Source organism: Mya arenaria, chromosome 1, assembly GCF_026914265.1.
Source record: "Mya arenaria isolate MELC-2E11 chromosome 1, ASM2691426v1".
NCBI classification, from domain to species: domain Eukaryota; kingdom Metazoa; phylum Mollusca; class Bivalvia; order Myida; family Myidae; genus Mya; species Mya arenaria.
Genome location: NC_069122.1, coordinates 49,772,687 through 49,794,580, shown reverse-complemented (window position 1 = coordinate 49,794,580; position 21,894 = coordinate 49,772,687). Strand labels below are relative to the sequence as shown.

At 35.9% G+C, this 21,894-nt stretch overlaps 1 protein-coding gene across 7 annotated transcripts in view; it reads left to right on the top strand.

Moving 5' to 3' along the window:
- The window catches only part of LOC128240686 (GATOR complex protein WDR24-like), a 47,341-nt gene that overhangs the window by 987 nt on the left and 24,460 nt on the right, over positions 1 to 21,894 (top strand). For 2 of the 7 annotated variants that reach the window (XM_052957434.1, XM_052957426.1), the window contains exons 2-14: positions 650 to 742; positions 1,489 to 1,594; positions 2,686 to 2,790; positions 3,270 to 3,386; positions 4,794 to 4,871; positions 14,378 to 14,484; positions 14,834 to 14,962; positions 16,210 to 16,341; positions 17,225 to 17,423; positions 18,062 to 18,232; positions 18,608 to 18,738; positions 19,476 to 19,586; positions 21,665 to 21,797. In XM_052957434.1, the coding sequence (XP_052813394.1) occupies positions 1,549 to 1,594; positions 2,686 to 2,790; positions 3,270 to 3,386; positions 4,794 to 4,871; positions 14,378 to 14,484; positions 14,834 to 14,962; positions 16,210 to 16,341; positions 17,225 to 17,423; positions 18,062 to 18,232; positions 18,608 to 18,738; positions 19,476 to 19,586; positions 21,665 to 21,797 (1,459 nt within the window). In that variant the 5' untranslated portion in view covers positions 650 to 742; positions 1,489 to 1,548. The remainder of the gene's footprint in view (positions 1 to 649; positions 743 to 1,488; positions 1,595 to 2,685; positions 2,791 to 3,269; positions 3,387 to 4,793; positions 4,872 to 14,377; positions 14,485 to 14,833; positions 14,963 to 16,209; positions 16,342 to 17,224; positions 17,424 to 18,061; positions 18,233 to 18,607; positions 18,739 to 19,475; positions 19,587 to 21,664; positions 21,798 to 21,894) is intronic. The other 5 variants (XM_052957408.1, XM_052957416.1, XM_052957444.1 and 2 more) reach the window with 3 other exon arrangements.

Sequence of the window (21,894 nt, the reverse complement as noted above, 5' to 3'; positions counted from 1 at the left end):
GAGTGATAAACCTTTAACTACTTTCTAAATAATGCATTTATGGAAAATATTAATTACTGATAGCAAGATTGTAACCATGTATCAAATAGCTGAAAACGCAAGAATATGAAATGATTTGTGAATGCTTAAAGATTTTCTGCGATCTACTCTCGTCTCATAATGTAGAATTACCTTGTTTTCTGCACCTATCTTTGAAATTAAAATCGGTATCTTTCATAAGAAGCATTGTTTTTGAAATTAATTCATCCTTTTTGGTATACATTAAAACAATTACATTAATTATGGTATATTTTATTTGGGAGTAAGAGTACATCTTTAATAGAAAACTTTTTATAAGGCCAAAAAATGGTTTGGTTAGGGTTTACCGGTTACATCCTTTTCAAAAACATGTAGGGTAGGTAGGCCTTTTTTATCAGCCTTAATCAGGGATGTGATTTGTCCGTGGATTCGCGGAATTCTGCGGATCTAATGGCCCCTAGAGACCCCCCCTCCAAAAGAAAAAAATATATATATATATATATTCTTTTTTTACCTGAAAAAATTTATTTGGTTGCTTTCAGTTGTTTAAGTTAATATTCAAGTTTGCTTCATATTTAAAGTCAGGAGAGCCCTCAAAAGAGCTTCTAAAAAGCCATTTTTTCTTCTACAGCAGTGCGCTTTTGACCCCAAGAGCGCCCCATAAACCCAAGGCCGAAAATGTTTCAGCCCTCCAGCTGCCAGGTCAATCACATCCCTGCTTAATGTAAGAACGTTTTTGTCATCATTGGAAAATGGTGTTAAAGTATTAGATTCTGTATAAAGCTTTAAAAGTTCTAAACTACATATATAAAAACACACACTTAAAACCCCAAATGTTTTTGTTCCTTTAAGGTCTAAGCAATTTGTTCTCCTTTTTTCATTTCAATTTGTGGTAAATAAAATTGACCCAGCAAGAAAATATTTAATTTAATTAATTTCATGAAACTTTCACAATATTTCCTAAAATGACGTTAAGTATAGAAACTTAAGATATAACCTGTCTTAAAATTTGTAATATTTTATAAATCTGCCAGTTATGATGACCAGGCCTTTCTGAGTTATCGAAAAAATCTCAGATATATTCAGGGTTCCTTAAATTGGAGAGGTTCCAGAATGAAATGTTTTAAAAGAAATAAATGTATTTAGTTGAATAGTTCTGGAAGCTGGCAAAGACATATAAATTGATATAATAACATGCATTTAAGTTGTTTGGTATCAAATGTTCACATTATCTGCATCTTTACTAATAAATTAACAAATGCGTTTTTTGGTATTCTTTCCGATTTTGGGTGGAAAATATAGGAGCGGTCGTTAAGAAAACCTTTTTTGCCTTTTTTTTAAAAAACATTATTATTTTTCTAAAATATTCATCAAAAAAGTTTTAACATTTTGAATAAGTCTTAAATATACTTTGATACTCTTACATATCTAAAGTTGCAGCAGTTAACTTCAAAATACTTATTTTTCTAGATGTGCATGATGGGAAAGTTTTAGAATCTTGGCCTGACTCCTGTTCTCTTTGCTAGCAACATGCAGGCCGTGTCGCAGAACATCTCCAGGATGGTGCATGACAGAGGTATGTGCAATGTGATTTAAAGCTGCACTCTCTCAGATTTACCATTTTAACAACTTTTTTATTTTTTGTCTTGGAAAGAGCAAGTTTTTGCGTAAATATCTGCAAACCAATGATATAAGATTGCTGACTAAAAATCAGATTGTAGATTTTCATATTTCGATTCGAAAATTAATGTTTTATGGTTAATGTAAGAATGTTTTTGTCATCATTGCTAACGGTTTAAGAAAAAGGCATAAAACATTAATTTTTTAACTTAAATATAAAAATCTGTGATCTGATTTTTTGTCGTCAGTATTATATCACTCAGGTTTCAATGGATTTTCACAAAAATTGGCTCGTTCGAAGACAACAAAGAAAAGTTGTCAAAACGTTCAATCAGTGAGAGTGCAGCTTTAAGGAATCTGACCCAATTTAACTAGTTTTCTTAGTTTAGTTTAAACATATTTATTAATGTGAAACAAGTTATTACTATATATTAATCACTCTTGTTGGCACAATTTTACGGGAGAGTGTGGTTTTGTGTTGTGGGGGAAACCAGAGTACCTGGAGGAAACCCACTTGTTGGGCTTGGTGACCACAAACCAAACACACATGTACCCAGGCTGGGACATGACATGAAATGATCTAAGATGAAGTAGATGAGAGTGGTTGAGTGATTTCGGTGTCTGCCTCTCACACAAGAGGTTGCGGGTATGATCCCCATCAGGGGATTCTTTCTCATGGCCTCTTTAAGTTGACACCTGGAGTACTGGTTTTACCCAGGGACTGAGAGTTATTCTTATCAGCTTTCAGCTGTGTTCACAATCAGGTTTAAAAAAATAAGTATAAACTTAAGATGAAGATATCCTAAAATTTTGAACTGCTCAACTCACTTCTGCAGCTTCAATACTGACTACCAGTGGTATGTTGATATCATACATACATATAATTGGTTATATGGGTCGAATCGTCTTGATACAGAAGTAGGTCATATTTCTAGCTTTAACTTTGTTCTCTTTATTTGCAGTACCTATTTTTGGAAAACATACATGGTGCAAGCAGTTTTTTTATTGAATAAAATGTAACCTTTGTGTTTTTGTTATTTTTGGCAGTTGCATCATCAAATCCTGTGACCATGTCCGTAAATTGTGGTGGACCAATCAGTGCGATAGCTCAGAACAGGGATGGAACACAGGTTGTGGTCGGGGGAAGGACAGGTATAAACAAATTGTTGAAGACCCAAATCTTTTTCACATGGAATGGAAAAAAAGGGGTTTATAAATAATTTTGTTAAATATGACCTTGTCTGAACAACATTATTACAGTAATTACTTCACAGCTGCATCTTAAAACCAGTTTTATTAGCATGTAATTTAAAGAAGTCTATTAGAACTGCAGCGAGTTTGAGTTGGTTCTATAACAAGTATGACATAAGCGAGAGATATGATGTCATTGATTTCATTGGGCTGCACCAATGGTGTTACATGTTGTGAAGGTCATAGATAATTTCAAGGTTTTTTTATATTCCTTTTTCATGTAAAACATGTTTCACGGGATGCCAAAAACAAACAAATTCTTGAACACCCTTTTAGATATGTTTCTTATTGTTCCAGTTCACTAGTCATTGAAATTCTTTTATAAATCGAAATACATTTATTCTTTTTTCACTTTCAATAACAATATTTATTTTTTCCAGTTTTTAAGATCTACAATGTGGAAGATGACTGTTTTGAGGAGAAGTTTAACCTGCGTGTTGGCAAACATGTCAACCTTAACTACTGTGCCCTTGACATTGCATGGAATAACATTGATGGTATTTTAGCACGTTATTTGATTATGAAACATAGCACTTTCATAGAAATCAAAGATGCACTATTACTCCTAAATAAGGTTGAAGACATTTAATAGAATTCTTTTAAAATACCAAAAAGGATGAACAAATGTCGAAAACAATTGTGCTTATGAAGGATACTGAGTTTAATTTGAAAGTAATATGCAGAACTAATGGTATTGCTACCTTATGAGATGATAGAAGATCGCAGTAAATCTTTATAGATAGATAGATAGATTTATTTCAGTAAGGGATGCACTTACATGGACATGAAAATAAACAACATGAATAGTAAATAACATTATACATACATGCAGGCCTTCCAGCGTTCCTACTTTTTCCTATTTTTTTTAACAGCTTCCTACTTTTTTCTAAAAAACTCCTACTATTCCTACTTTTTTGAAAATAAAGTCCGCCAAAAAATTAAAGTTTGATCTTTGTGCTAGTTTTATTTGCAGAAAATGAACAAAAGATGTCAAACTGGCTGGTTTCTGTTGTTGAAAGGTGTGGCAACATGTTCCACTTTGACGTGCATCATCTTTTCACCCACACAGTTCAGCAACAGAAACCAACCAAGCATCATTCACTAAAATATTCAATGTGGCATATAGAATGGTATGATTTTGCATTAAAACATCTCCTAAGGTAAGTTAATAGCTATTAATAATTACATATTTAACCAAAAATATTCCTACTTTTTTGTAAAAAATATTCTTACTATTTCCTTCTTTTCTGTCAGAAAACCTCCTACTTTTTTGTTAGTGGCTGCTGGAAGGCCTGTACATGATACTTTAAGCATTCACCAATCATTTAATATTTTTGCTTTTTCAGCTATAAATTACACGGGTAAAATATTGTTATCAGCAATCAATATTTTCCAAAAATGCATTATATATTAAGTAGTTGAGGGTTTATCAATCCAAATTTATGTTTGTTATACATGTGTTTGTATTGATTTTGAATAAGAGTGTCACTTTTAGTGCAATTGTAAGGTATATTGAGTTCATCTGTTAAATTCAAAATAAAGCCTGCATTGTTATTCTCTTTTTCATTGGAATTATAATTATAGCACAAACACAGCCGATATTTACGTAGGAGGACTTTAGTTCTTATGTTGATAAAAAATGATGTCTTTCTACAGATCATATAAGCACATGGTGTACGTTTTAAAATGATATAATACCGGTCTGTGTAAGGGCTATTCCAGTAAAACATATATCCCACGGAGGGGAAGGCAATTATTTAAATAGTTTATGGGTGGGTGTTTTTTTTGCTAATTTGGACCCTGAAAGGGTAAATTTGCTTCTGTAGGGGGGTGGTATGTTTTAAAAGTGCCTTTACCGCGGTGGTACTATGGAATAGCCCTAACAAACTTAAATGCCTTTTCAGACAATCTTCTGGCAACCGGGGCCACAAATGGCGCAGTTGTGCTTTGGGACCTGAACAAACCAACTCGCTGTAAACAAGGTACTGAACTTTCCTGTAGATAATATTCTAGGATTGAAAATAATTAGGGAAAAATAGTGACAAAAATAGGTAAAGTCTCTTTCTAGTGTTTAGTACAAAAGGAATAAGCAAAACTGAAACAACTTATGCCAAGATTATTTATACGATCTATCGTACGGTGCGTAATGAACTAGGAATAATTTGTTTCAGTTGCAGACATTTTTTTTATTAAACATATAATGGGGGAGAATGACTGTGTTCGGTTCATTGTAATATTTGGTATGAATGCACTCATTTCTGATGACAGTTGAGGCTTGGTTCACCATTAAATTTTTTGGTGTTTGTTAGCTTGCAACTTTGCCAGATTTTCTTATAGCTGTAATCTATAGTATACACCATGATTTAGATTATTTTATTTTGATCTCTTCTGAAGAGTTTTAATTGATAATGTCTCTTAAAAACGGCTTTATTTTGTTGATAAAACAGAACGTGTCTGTTAGACTATTCAAATATTTGCTTTATGTTTGAATAATCAATTATAGTCATTATGCATGTTAAAGCAATTGATTGGCAATTCCATGTTTAAAAATCAATTCCTTCCTGAGAGTCAATTTTTGTATCTACAAACTTTTGCAATAGAGATGTCTATCTCAAGTAAGTACAATATTTGCTTACAAATTGCATGTGACAATGGCAAGATCTGTTCCATTCATGTTTGGTTGCTAATACATGTATGTTGGCTGAAGTGGAGGACACACAGTCATATGTTTTTTTTATCCCTCTTTAAAGCTGCACTCTCACAGATTGAGCATTTTGACAACTTTTTTTTTTGTCTTGGAACGAGCCAATTATTGCGGAAAATGCATGGAAACCAGTTTTATAAGACAGCTGACAAAAAATCAGATCGCAGATTTTTATATTTAAGTTCAAAAAATGATGTTTTATAGCGGTTTAAGCCGTAAAACATTAAATTTTGAATTGAAATATGAAAATCTGCATTCTGATCATTTGTCAGCAATCTTTTATCATAGGTTGGCAGGTATTAACGCAAAAATTTGCTCTTTTCAAGACAAAAAATAAGAAAGTTGTAAAAACGGTATATCTGTGTGAGTGCAGCTTTAAACTAGTGCAGTTTTCGCTCACTTTAATTTTACATATTGTAACCATTGTAAAGCACTTATAATTTATTTTTAAATGAAATTGAACACATTTATTTTTATCTGTGTAGTTGTGTTTGAAAATTGGTTATTTTGTGTGTTGCATATTTACCAATGTTCAGGGCTTCAAATCCAGGAAGTGTGATTATTCCAAGGCAGGAAATACATCCAAATAACTGAGTATTCTCTCTCTTACTAAAAATAGGTCTGAACTAAATTGAGTCCTCATTCACAAATCAAAAATACTACTCCCCCCCCCCCCAAACAAAATAATATACAACATTATGGTACAAGGTAGCATCTAAATTTGATGGGGCTATTCATTGCCATTAACATTGCCTGGCCATTATACACCCAACAGTTCAAATCAAGGATTTGGGTTAAGAGGGGGAACACTTGGAAGGCGCAACTTGGGCACATGTGCCCCCTCCCCTGGAAACAGACAAATAATCCATCATGCTCATAAAATGTTTGGAGAGGGGGAGCATTTTATTTGGCTAATTTCAGTCTAGAATTATGCATTCGTCTGTAATTTATGCATTTTAGCTCGACTATTCGAAGAATAGGTGGGCTATACTACTCGCCCCAACGTCGGCGTCTGATTAAAGTTTTAGGGCAAGTTGGGATTTTCACTTATAAGTTCAATACCCTACATTCAATTGACTTAATTCTTCACGCAGTTGTTCAGGGCCATCACATGATGAGGTTAGATAACTCCATATTATTCTTTACACAGCTTATGGCCCCTGATTGACGATGGAACTTAGGTTAAAGTTTTAGGGCAAGTTGGAATATTTATTAATAACTTCTATATCCTTTGTTCAATTGACTAAATACTTCACACAGTTGTTCAGGACCATCACACAATGAGGTTATATAACTCCATATTATCCTAAATACAAGTTATGGCCCCTGATTGACTTAGGTTAAAGTTTTAGGGCAGGTTAAAGTTTTAGGGCAAGTTGGGATTTTCACTTAAAACTCCAATACCATTCATTCAATTGACTTAATACTTCACACAGATGTTCAGAGCCATCACATAATGAGGTTAGATAACTACATATGATCTTTTATACAAACTATGGCCCCTGATTGACTATGGAACTTGGGTTAAAGTTTTAGGGCAGGTTGGGATATTGTTTAATAACTTCTATACCCTTCATTCAATTGACTTAATACTTCACACATTTGTTCAGGACCATTACCCAATGAGGTTACATAACTCCATATCCTTAATACAAGTTATGGCCCCTGATTGACTTAGGTTAAAGTTTTAGGCAAGTAAAAGTTAAGGGCAAGTTGGGATTTTAATAAAAAAACTTCTTTACCGTTCATTAAATGCACTTAATAAATTCAAAATTATTTACAACCATCTCACAACAAGAAACATAACTCCGTTTAAGCCTAAATAAAAATTATGGCCCTTGAATTTTTGTTTTTTTGTTATTTTTTAGCTCACCTGTCACGTAGTGACAAGGTGAGCTTTTGTGATCACTCTTCGTCCGTCGTCCGTCCGTCCGTCCGTCCGTCCGTTCACAATTGCTTGTGAACACAATAGAGGTCACAATTTTGACCTAATCTTTATGAAACTTGGTCAGACTGATCATCTCTATAAAATCTAGGTCAAGTTCGATATTGGGTCATCTGGGGTCAAAAACTAGGTCACTAGGTCAATTAGTAGAAAAACCTTGTGAACACAATAGAGGTCACAATTTTAGCCTAATCTCAATGCAACTTGGTCAGAATGGTCATCTCTATAAAATCTAGGTCAAGTTCGATATCGGGTCATCCGCGGTCAATAATTAGGTCACTAGGTCAATTAGTAGAAAAACCTTGTGAACACAATAGAGGTCACAATTTTAGCCTAATCTCAATGCAACTTGGTCAGAATGATCATCTCTATAAAATGTAGGTCAAGTTCGATATTGGGTCATCCGCGGTCAACAACTAGGTCACTAGGTCAATTAGTACAAAAACCTTGTGAACACAATAGAGGTCACAATTTTAGCCTAATCTCAATGCAACTTGGTCAGAATAATCATCTCTATAAAATCTAGGTCAAGTTCGATATTGGGTCATCCGCAGTCAATAACTAGGTCACTAGGTCAATTATTAGAAAAACCTTGTGAACACAACAGAGGTCACAATTTTGACCTAATCTTTATGAAACTTGGTCAGACTGATCATCTCTATGAAATCTAGGTCAAGTTCGATATTGGGTCATCTGGGGTCAAAAACTAGGTCAGTAGGTCAATTAGTAGAAATACCTTGTGAACACATTAGAGGTCACAATTTTAGCCTAATCTCAATGCAACTTGGTCAGAATGATCATCTCTATAAAATGTAGGTCAAGTTCGATATTGGGTCATCCGCGGTCAACAACTAGGTCACTAGGTCAATTAGTACAAAAACCTTGTGAACACAATAGAGGTCACAATTTTAGCCTAATCTCAATGCAAGTTGGTCAGAATAATCATCTCTATAAAATCTAGGTCAAGTTCGATATTGGGTCATCCGCAGTCAATAACTAGGTCACTAGGTCAATTATTAGAAAAACCTTGTGAACACAACAGAGGTCACAATTTTGACCTAATCTTTATGAAACTTGGTCAGACTGATCATCTCTATGAAATCTAGGTCAAGTTCGATATTGGGTCATCTGGGGTCAAAAACTAGGTCAGTAGGTCAATTAGTAGAAATACCTTGTGAACACATTAGAGGTCACAATTTTAGCCTAATTTCAATGCAACTTGGTCAGAATGATCATCTCTATAAAATTTAGGTCAAGTTCGATATTGGGTCATCCGCGGTCAATAACTAGGTCACTAGGTCAATTAGTAGAAAAACCTTGTGAACACAATAGAGGTCACAATTTTAGCCTAATCTCAATGCAACTTGGTCAGAATGATCATCGCTATAAAATGTAGGTCAAGTTTGATATTGGGTCATTCACGGTCAATAACTAGGTCACTAGGTCAATTATTACAAAAACCTTGTGAACACAATAGAGGTCACAATTTTAGCCTAATCTCAATGCAGCTTGGTCAGAATGATCATCGCTATAAAATGTAGGTCAAGTTTGATATTGGGTCATTCACGGTCAATAACTAGGTCACTAGGTCAATTATTACAAAAACCTTGTGAACACAATAGAGATCACAATTTTAGCCTAATCTCAATGCAACTTGGTCAGAATGATCATCTCTATAAAATCTAGGTCAAGTTCGATATTGGGTCATCTGCGGTCAATAACTAGGTCACTAGGTCAATTACTACAAAAACCTTGTGAACACAATAGAGGTCACAATTTTAGGCTAATCTTAATGCAACTTGGTCAGAATGATCATCTCTATAAAATCTGGGTCAAGTTCGATATTGGGTCATACACAGTCAATAACTAGGTCACTAGGTCAATTATTAGAAAAACCTTGTGAACACAATAGAGGTCACAATTTTAGCCTTATCTTAATGAAACTTGGTCAGAATGATCATCTTAACATAAGCTAGGTCAAGTTCCATATTGGGTCAACCCAGGTCAAAAACTAGGTCACTAGGTCAATTATTTTTATTTACCGGTGATATTTGAACATAAATGTCTATGTTTGAGAACTTTCAGCTGTTTCATATATCTGATAAATATGATTATCATTTTGCAAGTGCAACTACCGACTCTTAAATAATGTCTATTTGGATTTTCTTGTATCATTCTATTTATGGCAGATATTAATTGTTCTTATTAAGACTTACAATCACATTATATAAATATTTATATAAATATTTTTGGATTTATTATTGATTTACATAACCATACGTAATTCTACTAAATTTTATTTCCAATTTATAATAATATCTTTTTAGATTTTTTTTTATGAAATTGCCTTTTTAGCTCACCTGTCACTTTGTGACATGGTGAGCTTTTGTGATCGCCTTTTGTCCGTCGTGCGGCGTGCGTCGTCCGTCAACAATTTACTTAAAAGACATCTCCTCCTTAACCGCTAGGCCAATATTAATAAAACTTCATAGGTTCCTTGGGTTGTCTTCTATCAAAGTTGTTCAAAGAATTCAATTCCATACAGAACTCTGGTTGCCATGGCAACCAAAAGGAAAAACTTTAAAAATCTTCTTCTCCCAAACCACAAGGCTTAGGCCATTGATATATGGTAGGTAGGATCACCAAATGGTCCTCTACCAAGATTGTTCAAATTATGGCCCTGGGGTCAAAATTGGCCACGTCCCGGGGGTCATGGGTTTTCTCTATATGTTTATAGTGAAAACTTAAAAAATCTTCTCCTCTGAACTTACTTGGCCTAGAGCTTAGATATTTGGCATGATTCATCGTCTAGTGGACCTCTACAAAGTTTGTTCAAACTATGGCCCTGGGGTCAAAATTGGCCCCGCCCCGGGGGGTCATGGGTTTTCTCTATATGTTTATAGTGAAAACTTCAAAAATCTTCTCCTCTGAACTTACTTGGACTAGAGCTTAGATATTTGGCATGGTTCATCGTCTAGTGGACCTCTACAAAGTTTGATCAAATTATGGCCCTGGGGTCAAAATTGGCCCCGCCCCGGGGGGTCATGGGTTTTCTCTATATGTTTATAGTGAAAACCTTAAAAAATCTTCTCCTCTGAACTTACTTGGCCTAGAGCTTAGATATTTGGCATGGTATATCGTCTAGTGGACCTCTACAAAGTTTGTTCAAATTATGGCCCTGGGGTCAAAGTTGGCCCCGTCCCGGGGGGTCATGGGTTTTCTCTATATGTTTATAGTGAAAACTTCAAAAATCTTCTCCTCTGAACTTACTTGGCCTAGAGCTTAGATATTTGGCATGATTCATCGTCTAGTGGACCTCTACAAAGTTTGTTCAAATTATGGCCCTGGGGTCAAAATTGGCCCCGCCCCGGGGGGTCATGGGTATTCTCTATAAGTTTATAGTTAAAACTTCAAAAATCTTCTCCTCTGAACTTACTTGGACTAGAGCTTAGATATTTGGCATGATTCATTGTCTAGTGGACCTTTACAAAGATTGTTCAAATTATGGCCTTGGGGTCAAAATTGGCCCCGCCCCGGGGGTCATGGGTATACTTGATATGTTTATAGTTAAAACTTCAAAAATCTTCTCCTCTTAACTTACTTGGACTAGAGCTTAGATATTTGGCATGATTCATCGTCTAGTGGACCTCTACAAAGTTTGTTCAAATTTTGGCCTTTGGGTCAAAATTGGCGCTGCCCCGAGGGGTCATGGGTTTTCTCTATATGTTTATAGTGAAAACCTTAAAAAATCTTCTCCTCTGAACTTACTTGGCCTAGAGCTTAGATATTTGGCATGATTCATCGTCTAGTGGACCTCTACAAAGTTTGTTCAAATTATGGCCCTTGGGTCAAAATTGGCCCTGCCCCGGGGGTCATGGATTTTCTCTATATGTTTATAGTGAAAACTTAAAAAATCTTCTCCTCTGAACTTACTTGGCCTAGAGCTTAGATATTTGGCATGATTCATCGTCTAGTGGACCTCTACAAAGTTTGTTCAAATTATGGCCCTGGGGTCAAAATTGGCCCCGCCCCGGGGGGTCATGGGTATTCTCTATATGTTTATAGTTAAAACTTCAAAAATCTTCTCCTCTGAACTTACTTGGACTAGAGCTTAGATATTTGGCATGATTCATCGTCTAGTGGACCTTTACAAAGATTGTTCAAATTATGGCCTTGGATTCAAAATTGGCCCCGCCCTGGGGGTAATGGGTTTTCTCTATATGTTTATAGTGAAAACTTCAAAAATCTTCTCCTTTGAACTTACTTGGACTAGAGCTTAGATATTTGGCATGGTTCATCGTCTAGTTGACCTCTACAAAGATTGTTCAAATTATGGCCTTGGGGTCAAAATTGACCCCGCCCTGGGGGGTCATGGGTATACTTGATATGTTTATAGTTAAAACTTCAAAAATCTTCTCCTCTGAACTTACTTGGACTAGAGCTTAGATATTTGGCATGATTCATCGTCTAGTGGACCTCTACAAAGATTGTTCAAATTATGGCCTTTGGGTCAAAATTGGCCCCGCCCCGGGGGGTCATGGGTTTTCTCTATATGTTTATAGTAAATAAAATCAAAAATCTCTTCTGAACTTACGTTGCTTAGAGCTTAGATATTTGGCATGATTCATCGTCTAGTGGACCTCTACAAAGATTGTTCAAAATTGGCCCCGCCCCGGGGGGTCATGGGTTTTCTCTATATGTTTATAGTTAAAACTTCAAAAATCTTCTCCTCTGAACTTACTTGGACTAGAGCTTAGATATTTGGCATGATTCATCATCTAGTGGACCTCTACAAAGATTGTTCAAATTATGGCCTTGGGGTCAAAATTGGCCCCGCCCCCTTGGGGGGTCATGGGTTTTCTCTATATGTTTATAGTGAAAACTTCAAAAATCATCTCCTCTGAACTTACGTGGCTTAGAGCTTAGATATTTGGCATGATTCATCGTCTAGTGGACCTCTACAAAGTTTGTTCAAATTATGGCCCTGGGGTCAACATTGGCCACACCCCGGGGCTAATGGTTTTTCTCTATATGGGTTATAGTGAAAACTTAAAAAATCTTCTCCGAACTCACAAAGACAAATAACGTCTTAATTTAAACTGGATAACATATTTAGTACACATACCAATTTTCAATATGGGCCACATACAACAATTAATTACAAATATACATATATAGATACACACGTAAAATCAAGTAGTGACAAGAGCTTAGATATTTGGCATGATATACCATCTAGTTGACTTGTACCAATATTGTTCAATCTTTGGCTCTGGGGTCAAAAAATGGCCCCACCCGGGCGGTCATGGGTTTCCTTATATATGTATATGATGAAAACTTAAGTAATCTTCTTCTCCGAAACCAAAAGGCGAAGGCCTTAGATATTTGGTATGAAGCATCGTTTATCGGACCACTATTAAGATTGTTCAAACTTTAGCCCTGGGGTCAAAATTGGCCACGCCCCGTGTTCATAGGCTTAGGTTTTCAATATTTGTATATAATGGAAGAATGTGCAATATATGACAGGTGAGCGATTCAGGGCCATTTGGCCCTCTTGTTTTTAATTTCCTTTGAAAGGCATATTTGTATATTCTTAACCACATTTTCATAATGGGAAATCTAGTTATTTGAATGACTTGCATCATTGTTTGGGCGGGCTGGTGGGAGGGCAGCATCAAAGTCACCTTATGTATCGAATAATTTTAGTTAAGTTTGACATAAAGAGACCAAACTTGGTATTATTACATGGTTATTGTATTCTAAGTCAAAGCGGCGTAGTCGAGCGCGCTGTCTTACGACGGCTCTTGTTTCTACCATATTGACATGAAGTGTTAACCAAAAATGATTTAACTAACTATAATAATGTACTTCTGGTTCATTGTCATATAATTGAATACTTGATGAATGAAAATGTTTTTAACTTATCACCCAATTTAAATGCTTATATATTTTTTTACACAGATGCAAAAATATCAGGACGAGCTATTTTTATGACCAAAACTGTGGGCATATAAAAATTTCAGCATTGTCTGTCTCGTTTTCCAAATCCAGGCTGCTAAATTGGTCTTGCAGGAAATGATTTGAAAATTAAAAGGCACCTGTGTTAGGTACGTAAAGTCAATGTGATGTGTGCCAGACTTACGACTCTACCTCAAAGTTCAAGGTCACACTTGGTGTTTAATCATTATGGAATACTGCATATATACACATGGATTAAGTATAGTTGGCATTTCAGGCCTGAAATTTTGCTTCATTCAAGGAGGGATATGAAAGGGTTTTGGCACATTTGTTAAGTACATAAAGACCAGTGTCGTTTACAACAACCACGTCCCTATCTCTTACTTCACTTACTTCATCACTCCTCTACACTTAAGGTCAACCTTCATGATCTGGCATATGCTTATAGCTTATGTTTGCTTTCCTGAATGTACATAACAGTAATTGCATTTTGGGGGCATTCCTCACTTACTGTGACAGGTCTTGCTTTTCTTATAATACCTATTCACCAGAAGATGGTTTAGAGGCAAATATGTCTGAGAATGGTTTGTTCTTCTATGTCTAATAAAAATTGTATACCTAGTTTTCACTGTTAGATGAACATTATTTCCATGATGATTATTGTGGCACACTTTATGAAGCCCTGATACAATTGATCCGTAGATTAACTTGATTGAGGTCAATGGAAATAAGCTGTGACCATTGATTAATAAATAGGCGTCTCGGTACATCAACTCAGAGGGTCTCAACTATTTGTGTCAGTGATGGATAAAATACAGCCAATCCGGCAGACTGTCAACAGGGATACTTCTCTGTAAATCCAATTCTTAACAACGTTTCAGAGCATGTGTTTACGGAGCACAAACGGACGGTTAACAGAGTTTGCTTTCATGAGAGTGAGCACAGATTTCTGTTGAGTGCCTCCCAGGACGGACAGATGAAGCTACATGTTAGTTAAAAAAATCTTACATTTTACTGGAAAATTGTAAGGATTGTTGATAAAAAAAGTTGTTCATGCTATATGTATATATCATTTTATCTCATCATAAAAAAGTTGTAAAATTTTCATTCAAACTTTGTCTGAAATGATTTAGGCAATTGAATAAGGCTCTAACACAGCAAAATATTAAAAGTAACATTGCAACAGAATGTGATGGCATCATAATTTTATAATACTATCTTCCAAACAGATGCTGCCCCAAAATGTTCTCTTAATTTACATGATAACCATGTCAGAATAAATAATATATGCTATATGTTATATCTGTGACTTATCAATTATTGATCATTGTTTGCAGGATATTCGTAAGAAAGAAGTAGTTCTAAACTTCACGACGGGCAGTACGAGTGTCCGGGATGTTCAGTGGTGCCCGTCACAAATCAACTACTTTGGTTTTGCCGCAGCAGATGAAGCTGGCACACTCATGGTCAGTTTTCTTAGTCCCTAATGTAGTGAAAATCAGGAAATCTCTCTTGTTATGAGGAGGGTTTTTCCACTGGAACTGAGTTATTTTTTATTAGTTTGTCTGTTTTTAAATGAAAATAATTTATGGTTTGTGATAGCCTTGGTTTCAATGGTGAGCTGCGGCATCTTGCTGAATCTTCAACATTAGCCATTACTCAAAACTATTCCAGGTTTTCAAATAAAACTTTTAAGGCATGTTGCCAAAGATATTAAGCAGATGTTTACCTAGGCCATAACTTTTACCTTTATTATTGTCAAGTTAGGTCCCTTAAAAAAAAACATGCAAAATCATTGACTTTGGCCATTACTCAAAAGCTGTTCAAGATATTTAAATGAAAGTTTTTAACTAAGTATGCAAGCATGTTGCCAGAGAGAGACACACATGTATAGCATTAGGCTCATAACTCAGGCTGTAATAATTGTCAAATTATGCCCCTTACGACAAAGAAATCAACAGACCAGCGCTGGCGTACCTCAGCATTACTGCTTATTTTGGGGTAAAAATCATTGGATTTTAGAAATTGTAGGATTATCGACAGATTAGGACCTATGAGTTGTTTAAAATATGACCTTTAAACTTGCTCAGATTGTTAACTTTTGCAGCATTTACCTATTGTATGTGTTTCTAAATTCTGATTGAGATGTACAGTCTACACGCATTGTTTTAAGCCACTGTAGCATCACAGCGGAAGCACCCAATTTAATTGGATAACGTAATGTTGGATTTGTCGATGATGTAAACATCACACTAGCAGATTTAAAACGAGTTTTACATGGCTTTTCTTTGTGGACATTATTAATTTTCTTTATTGATAGTTAAGGGCAGAACAGTCAAAAAGCTGTCCACATTTGGGAATAGACTACACCATGACCTTGGCGGTTGTGACGTGACATCATGGCAGAAAGCCTCACCAATGGTTACTGCACTTGCAAATAATCATGCAAGTTGCAAAAATAATTATAATTCCTAGGATGCAAATCTCGTGCCACCTGGTAAAGACTGTCCAGTGTTAACTGGTTCACATGTAAATTATTTGAGCACTGAGTGTAACTACCTGGAGAGCACATAAAATAAACTTCAAAACTGGACACAAAACTTAACTCAATTAAACCTGCCAAACTATTTGAACTATCATATTTAACTTAAACACTGTTCCAGTGCAACTTTAATTTGTTTAGCACTTTATTTTAAAATCCATGAACATTCAGATTTGGGACATGAGAAGGCCAGACAAAGTAGAGAAGCAGGTTACGGCCCACAGTGGACCTGTGTTCGCCATAAACTGGCATCCCGAGGACAAAAACTGGCTCGCAACTGCCGGCAGGGACAAAATGATCAAGGTGAGTTTCTGTTTGTATCAATTCATTTGAGCGCAAATATTGTGAAGAAAATGCTGTGGTATTAATCACGCTAATGTCCGGGTAGAAGCCATTGAAAAGCGCTCCCGATGGAACTGAAACCAATGCCCTCTCGGTGAGAGCTGGGCTCAGCTGGGTCCATTTTCACTAATGTTTTGAGGCTGAGTTTGAGTCATCTTTAATATGACTAAAGATGTGTGCCTGTTTGTTGACCAGTTTGTTTTTACCAAATACAGCAATATTTACCCTTACTGCTATTTAAAGAGCAATTTAACATAAAAAATAAAATATGTAGATTTGAGCCTTGGGCTTGAGTCTCAAATTCAGACTCAATACGCAATTGAATTTGACTTTTCAATTTTTCAATTTTTGTCTTTATTTTTTAGGAGCTTAATTTTGCTTTGTCAAAATATTGTGCCTTAGGTATAACTACTCTGAGATGATCATACATCTTCATATACAACTTTACTTAATATGTTAGAAAGCTAATGGTCAAATGTATGTAATAGTATAATGACATGAAGTAACATTTTAATTATTAAGAGGGGGCAGAGTAAATGTAGTGAGGAATCCATTCTTAATCATTAAAATATAACTTCAAGTTATATTACTGCCTTAGACTACTACCTCACTACTACCTCACTACTACCTCACTACTACCTCATAGGCTGACACATTGTAAATACAAAATCTGATGCAGGGATTGTGTATTGGATGAATGGCAGTATGCGGACACCCGCAGAAGTTGAAATATTAAATGATTAAGCCTAGTACTTAATGGTAACCTATCTGTAATTTCATTGTTTGAGAATGTAGGTTGTATTCTAATAAAAGTAATATTACACTTACATGTTTTCCATTACAGATCTGGGATGTCCCGAAGTCCAAATGTCTGCACACTATACACAGTATTGCCTCCCTTGCCCGCATCCGATGGCGACCTCAACGGAAATTCCATATCGCATCGTGCTCCCTCCTCGTTGATTGCAGCATCAACATATGGGATATAAGGAGGCCCTACGTGCCATTTGCTACATTCGACGATCATAAAGATGTCACATCAAGTATGTGATTAGAGTTTCCAATTAATTTGAATGTAATTTTAAGGGTTATGGAATGCAATATAAGAAAAGATTGGAGAAATTAAGCAATATGTACAATGGTGATAAATTATCTTGCAACTTAGTTAATTGCAATTAATGTAACTTTAATTAGAAATAAAACAAATGCTGATCATTATTTGAAGGAATAAAAGCAGTCTGCTTGACTTAAAGGTCGCAAATGATGACTGAGTGTTACAGGTATGATGTTAAAGAACAAGAATCAGTCTTATGATTGGTACCATTTAAGACTCTTTGTTGTTTAAGTTAATTTAACATATTTTCTACTCAACAACAAGTCCAGCATTCGACACCAACAGTGTGCCAGGATCCTGAGGACGCCACATTTCTTGGAGGAACCCCAGAACCTCCAGTCAGGTGTCCTGTTGGAACATCATCATTTTTTAGCAGAAAGTTAAATAGGAACCCAAAGTAAATGTCAAATTGAAGCTAAAAAATAATTCAAAGCTGAACAAATATTTTTTTGACAGATTTGTAGCACAAGAGAGTTAAATGGACTTGTGACTTCAGGAAGGGACACCCTTTCATGATCCAGGGGAATTGTAGTTAGTGTCGATCCCTGAAGTCTTGTTGCATTTTAGGTCTGTTGTTTAAGAACAAGGACCCCCATGTGATGATTAGCGGTAGCAAGGATTCCATGTTGAGTCAACACGTGTTTCGGGATGCCAAAAGACCAGGGGAGGACCTGGTTCCCTCTGGACTTGACCTTAGTGTACATGGCATGGTCGGTCATGCAAACAGCGACAGACAGGGTAATACATTTAATATTCATCATAGCTCTTCACTAGCGTTTAGCAAGTACTTTTTGTTGTCCTTTAATGATGAAATGAGAAAAATGGTCTTTGTGGTTCTATTCATAGAAAACCATTCAGGTTTCTTCATTATGACATAAATATATTTCTATGGTATCATTAACACTTCAATGACTGGAAAGATATGGGTAACGTTTGATGTGTTTTGTAATGCTTCTTTTCCTTAAATTAGTGCAACTGGTAATGACCATTATTTTACTTTCAAATGCTATTCTGAATTGCAGTATGTTTTTTTTATCACAATCACCCTGTGCAAGAACTATTTACTCTTATTGCTTTTACTGACAATCCAACACAAGTGTTTCCTTATGTCAGGGAAGCTGTCTGAGTTCCATCCCCAGTCGTCGTACTTCAGCAAGCGTACCGGGGACAAGACGGACCATTTTGTGGATGTGATTCCGTACATGCAGGAGTTCTCTAATACTGGCCAGGTACAACCAGTCGAGGTACACTCATTTTTAGCCATGCTGATTTACTAACTTAAATGATTTACTGACCATGCAGATTTACACACTTTGCCAATTTACACACTTTGCCGATCCATACCGATTTACTTACTTTAATGATTTACTCACCATGCCGATTTACACACTTTGCGGATTTACACACTGCCGATTTACTCACTTTGTCGATTTAGTCACCATGACGATTTAGTCGCTTTGTCGATTTACTTACTTTGCCGATATACTCACTTTGCCGATGTACTTACTCTGCTTTAGTTAATAAGTTTAGTTGATAATAGGGATTGGTATTGTTTAAAGTTTAAAATTTTAAAATATATCCTTTTAGTGGGGTCATTGTGTTGATTTCAGTGGATATCACTTTCCCAGGTTGATAAACCAATAAACAATAACTTATATGCACCAGTTACTTTATGTTTTATCATAAAATGCAATATCATACACATTTAAGGCTTTTACCAATTAGTTAAGAATTTACTCCACTACGAAGCTGTTTGGCGGCTGTTCCCATTTTGGGAAAAATTTGCAATGAAATTTAAGATTCTCTCTGGAAAAAGAACATGCTACACCACCATTTTTATTTACGGACTCTCCTCTTTCATGATTGGTTCAAGAAATATGTTCTGGTAGGATCCTTGGACAAGGTGGACACAAGTTTAAAACATATTACCATCACTTGATAACATGTTCATAATTTCCCTAATTTTGCTCCCTTTATTCAGAATCTACAAAGTTGGGTTGAGACTGCCAAAGAGTACGAGTTGGTTGGAAAACCTGTGGATGAATTGTGTCGACACAATAGTAAAGTGGCGGCCAATTTGGACAGACATCAGGTGAAGTGTTTTTTTGTGAAGTGAAATATTGTTGGATTAAAATTTGTTATGAAGGCCGTCACACTAATGCAGTATTTTAGTCGGGTATAAAAAAGGGGCAGGGGTATTGTGAATGATTAATTTAATTTTCAACTGAAGGTACAATGCAAGTCAAAAACAAGATGGCTTCAACCTCTGTTTTAAACCTCAAACAACACTTGCCCTATATAGCATGTCCAGTGTCTCAAAGACAAAAGTGTACAGCCAAAACAGATAGAAAATAAAAGAGCTGAACTCTGAAGGCTAACCCGACCTCACTCAAGCCAGATTTACTTTTTCCTTCCGTGGCGCTGACTTGCTATTCTATTGACCCAGTCTCATGGTTGCTTCTTATCAAAAACATCGTTTCAACAAAATATCTGTTTTAAATGTATTTACTTCCTGTAGTATAGGCTAAAAGCGCTCAACATGCCAAAGGAAATAGTGGAGTAAATTTGACAAACTTAATGTAAAGGACCATCATAGAAATATCTACATATTTGCATGGACTATAGTCTATGAATTTACAATTACAAATATTTTGAAATTTTGTGTCACCTTTTTAGCTCGACTATTCGAAGAATAAGGAGAGCTATCCTAGTCACCGAGCGTCGGCGTCAGCAGAACCACTTCTGTTAAAGTTTTTGTAAGAGTTTGTGTACCACCTGAAATATTTTCAAAGTCAATTGACATATGGCTTTGAAACTTTGCACGCTTGTTCACCATCATGCCCCCAACCAGTACACAGGAGGAGATAACTCTATCAAGCATTTTGACAAAATTATGCCCCCTTTTCTACTTAAAATTTATGTTAAAGTGTGCGTACCACCTCAAATATTTTCAAAGTCCATTGACATCTGGCTTTTAAACTTAGCAAGTTTGTTCACCATCATGCCCCCAACCTGTACACAGGAGGAGGTAACTCTAGCAGGCATTTTGACAAAATTATGCCCATTTTACGACTTAAAATTTACGTTAAAGTTTGTGTACCACAAATATTTTCAAATTAAATTTATGTAAATTTCTCAGCACATCATGTTTTGCATTGAAATCTAATTTAACAGTGATCCATGCATGTTTCGCCAAAACTTTTCAATCCATACACCGAAAAGCGGCGGAATAGTCGAGCGCGCTGTCTCTGTGACAGCTCTTGTTCCGCTCCTTATGGCCATGAATCAATCAACTGACATTTATGAACAAAGTTTTGTAAACATTAATTTTCCTTAAAGGCGCACAATATAGGTTGATGCCAAAAAATACTTTCTTTAATTTTAATGCATTATCAATATCTTTAAATGTTATAATTATTGTGCTAGTTTAAACATAAATATCAATTTTCCTCAAACTTTTTTCATTTCATAGAATTTAGGATTAATCTTCAAATCAGGAATTGGTGCTTTCAGTTTCAAACTCTTGTTCATTTGTTTAGCTTGTCTTTTTGCTGGATATTTGGATTTAAACTAGTAAGAAGTACCTTGATTTACAAAATAATGGCTTTGAAAACAATGCCAACAGGGATTTAAGCCCCTTAACCCTACTTTTGGGAAAAACCTCTTTACACAAACTTATGTGCCAGGATTTTCAGGATTGAGATTTTGTCTGTTATTATTTCACTCACATTTTGTTGACCCTCTTGATTGCTCAGGCGTGGTTAATGTAACTGACCCTCACCGGCTCATACAGAGTCTCTGAAACCAAGGTAGGAAACATTTCTCATTACTATGATCTCACACATGTGTTTTCAACTCTGTGTACAGCGTCTCGGAAACCAAGGCAGGAAACATGTTTCATTACTATGATCTAACACATGTGTTTTCAACTCTGTAGGTTGCCCAGGCCTGGTTAACAGTGCTGACCCTGTATAGCATGTACAGCGTCTCGGAACCAAGGCAGGAAACATGTTTCATTACTATGATCTCACACATGTGTTTTCAACTCTGTAGGTTGCCCAGTCCTGGTTAACAGTGCTGACCCTGTATAGCATGTACAGCGTCTCGGAAACCAAGGCAGGAAACATGTTTCATTACTATGATCTAACAGATGTGTTTTCAACTCTGTAGGTTGCCCAGGCCTGGTTAACAGTGCTGACCCTGTATAGCATGTACAGCGTCTCGGAAACCAAGGTGTACAGTCAGAATAGAACATTTTCTGTTCTCTCCTCTACTACTCAAGATAAGTCCGAGCTAGAAAAAGGTTAGTTTCAACATATATGTTGACAAAGCTGGAAATCTTCAAACACCTTCTCATATTCTAACAAAAATCTGAATTTCTAATCATTTGACACTTAATG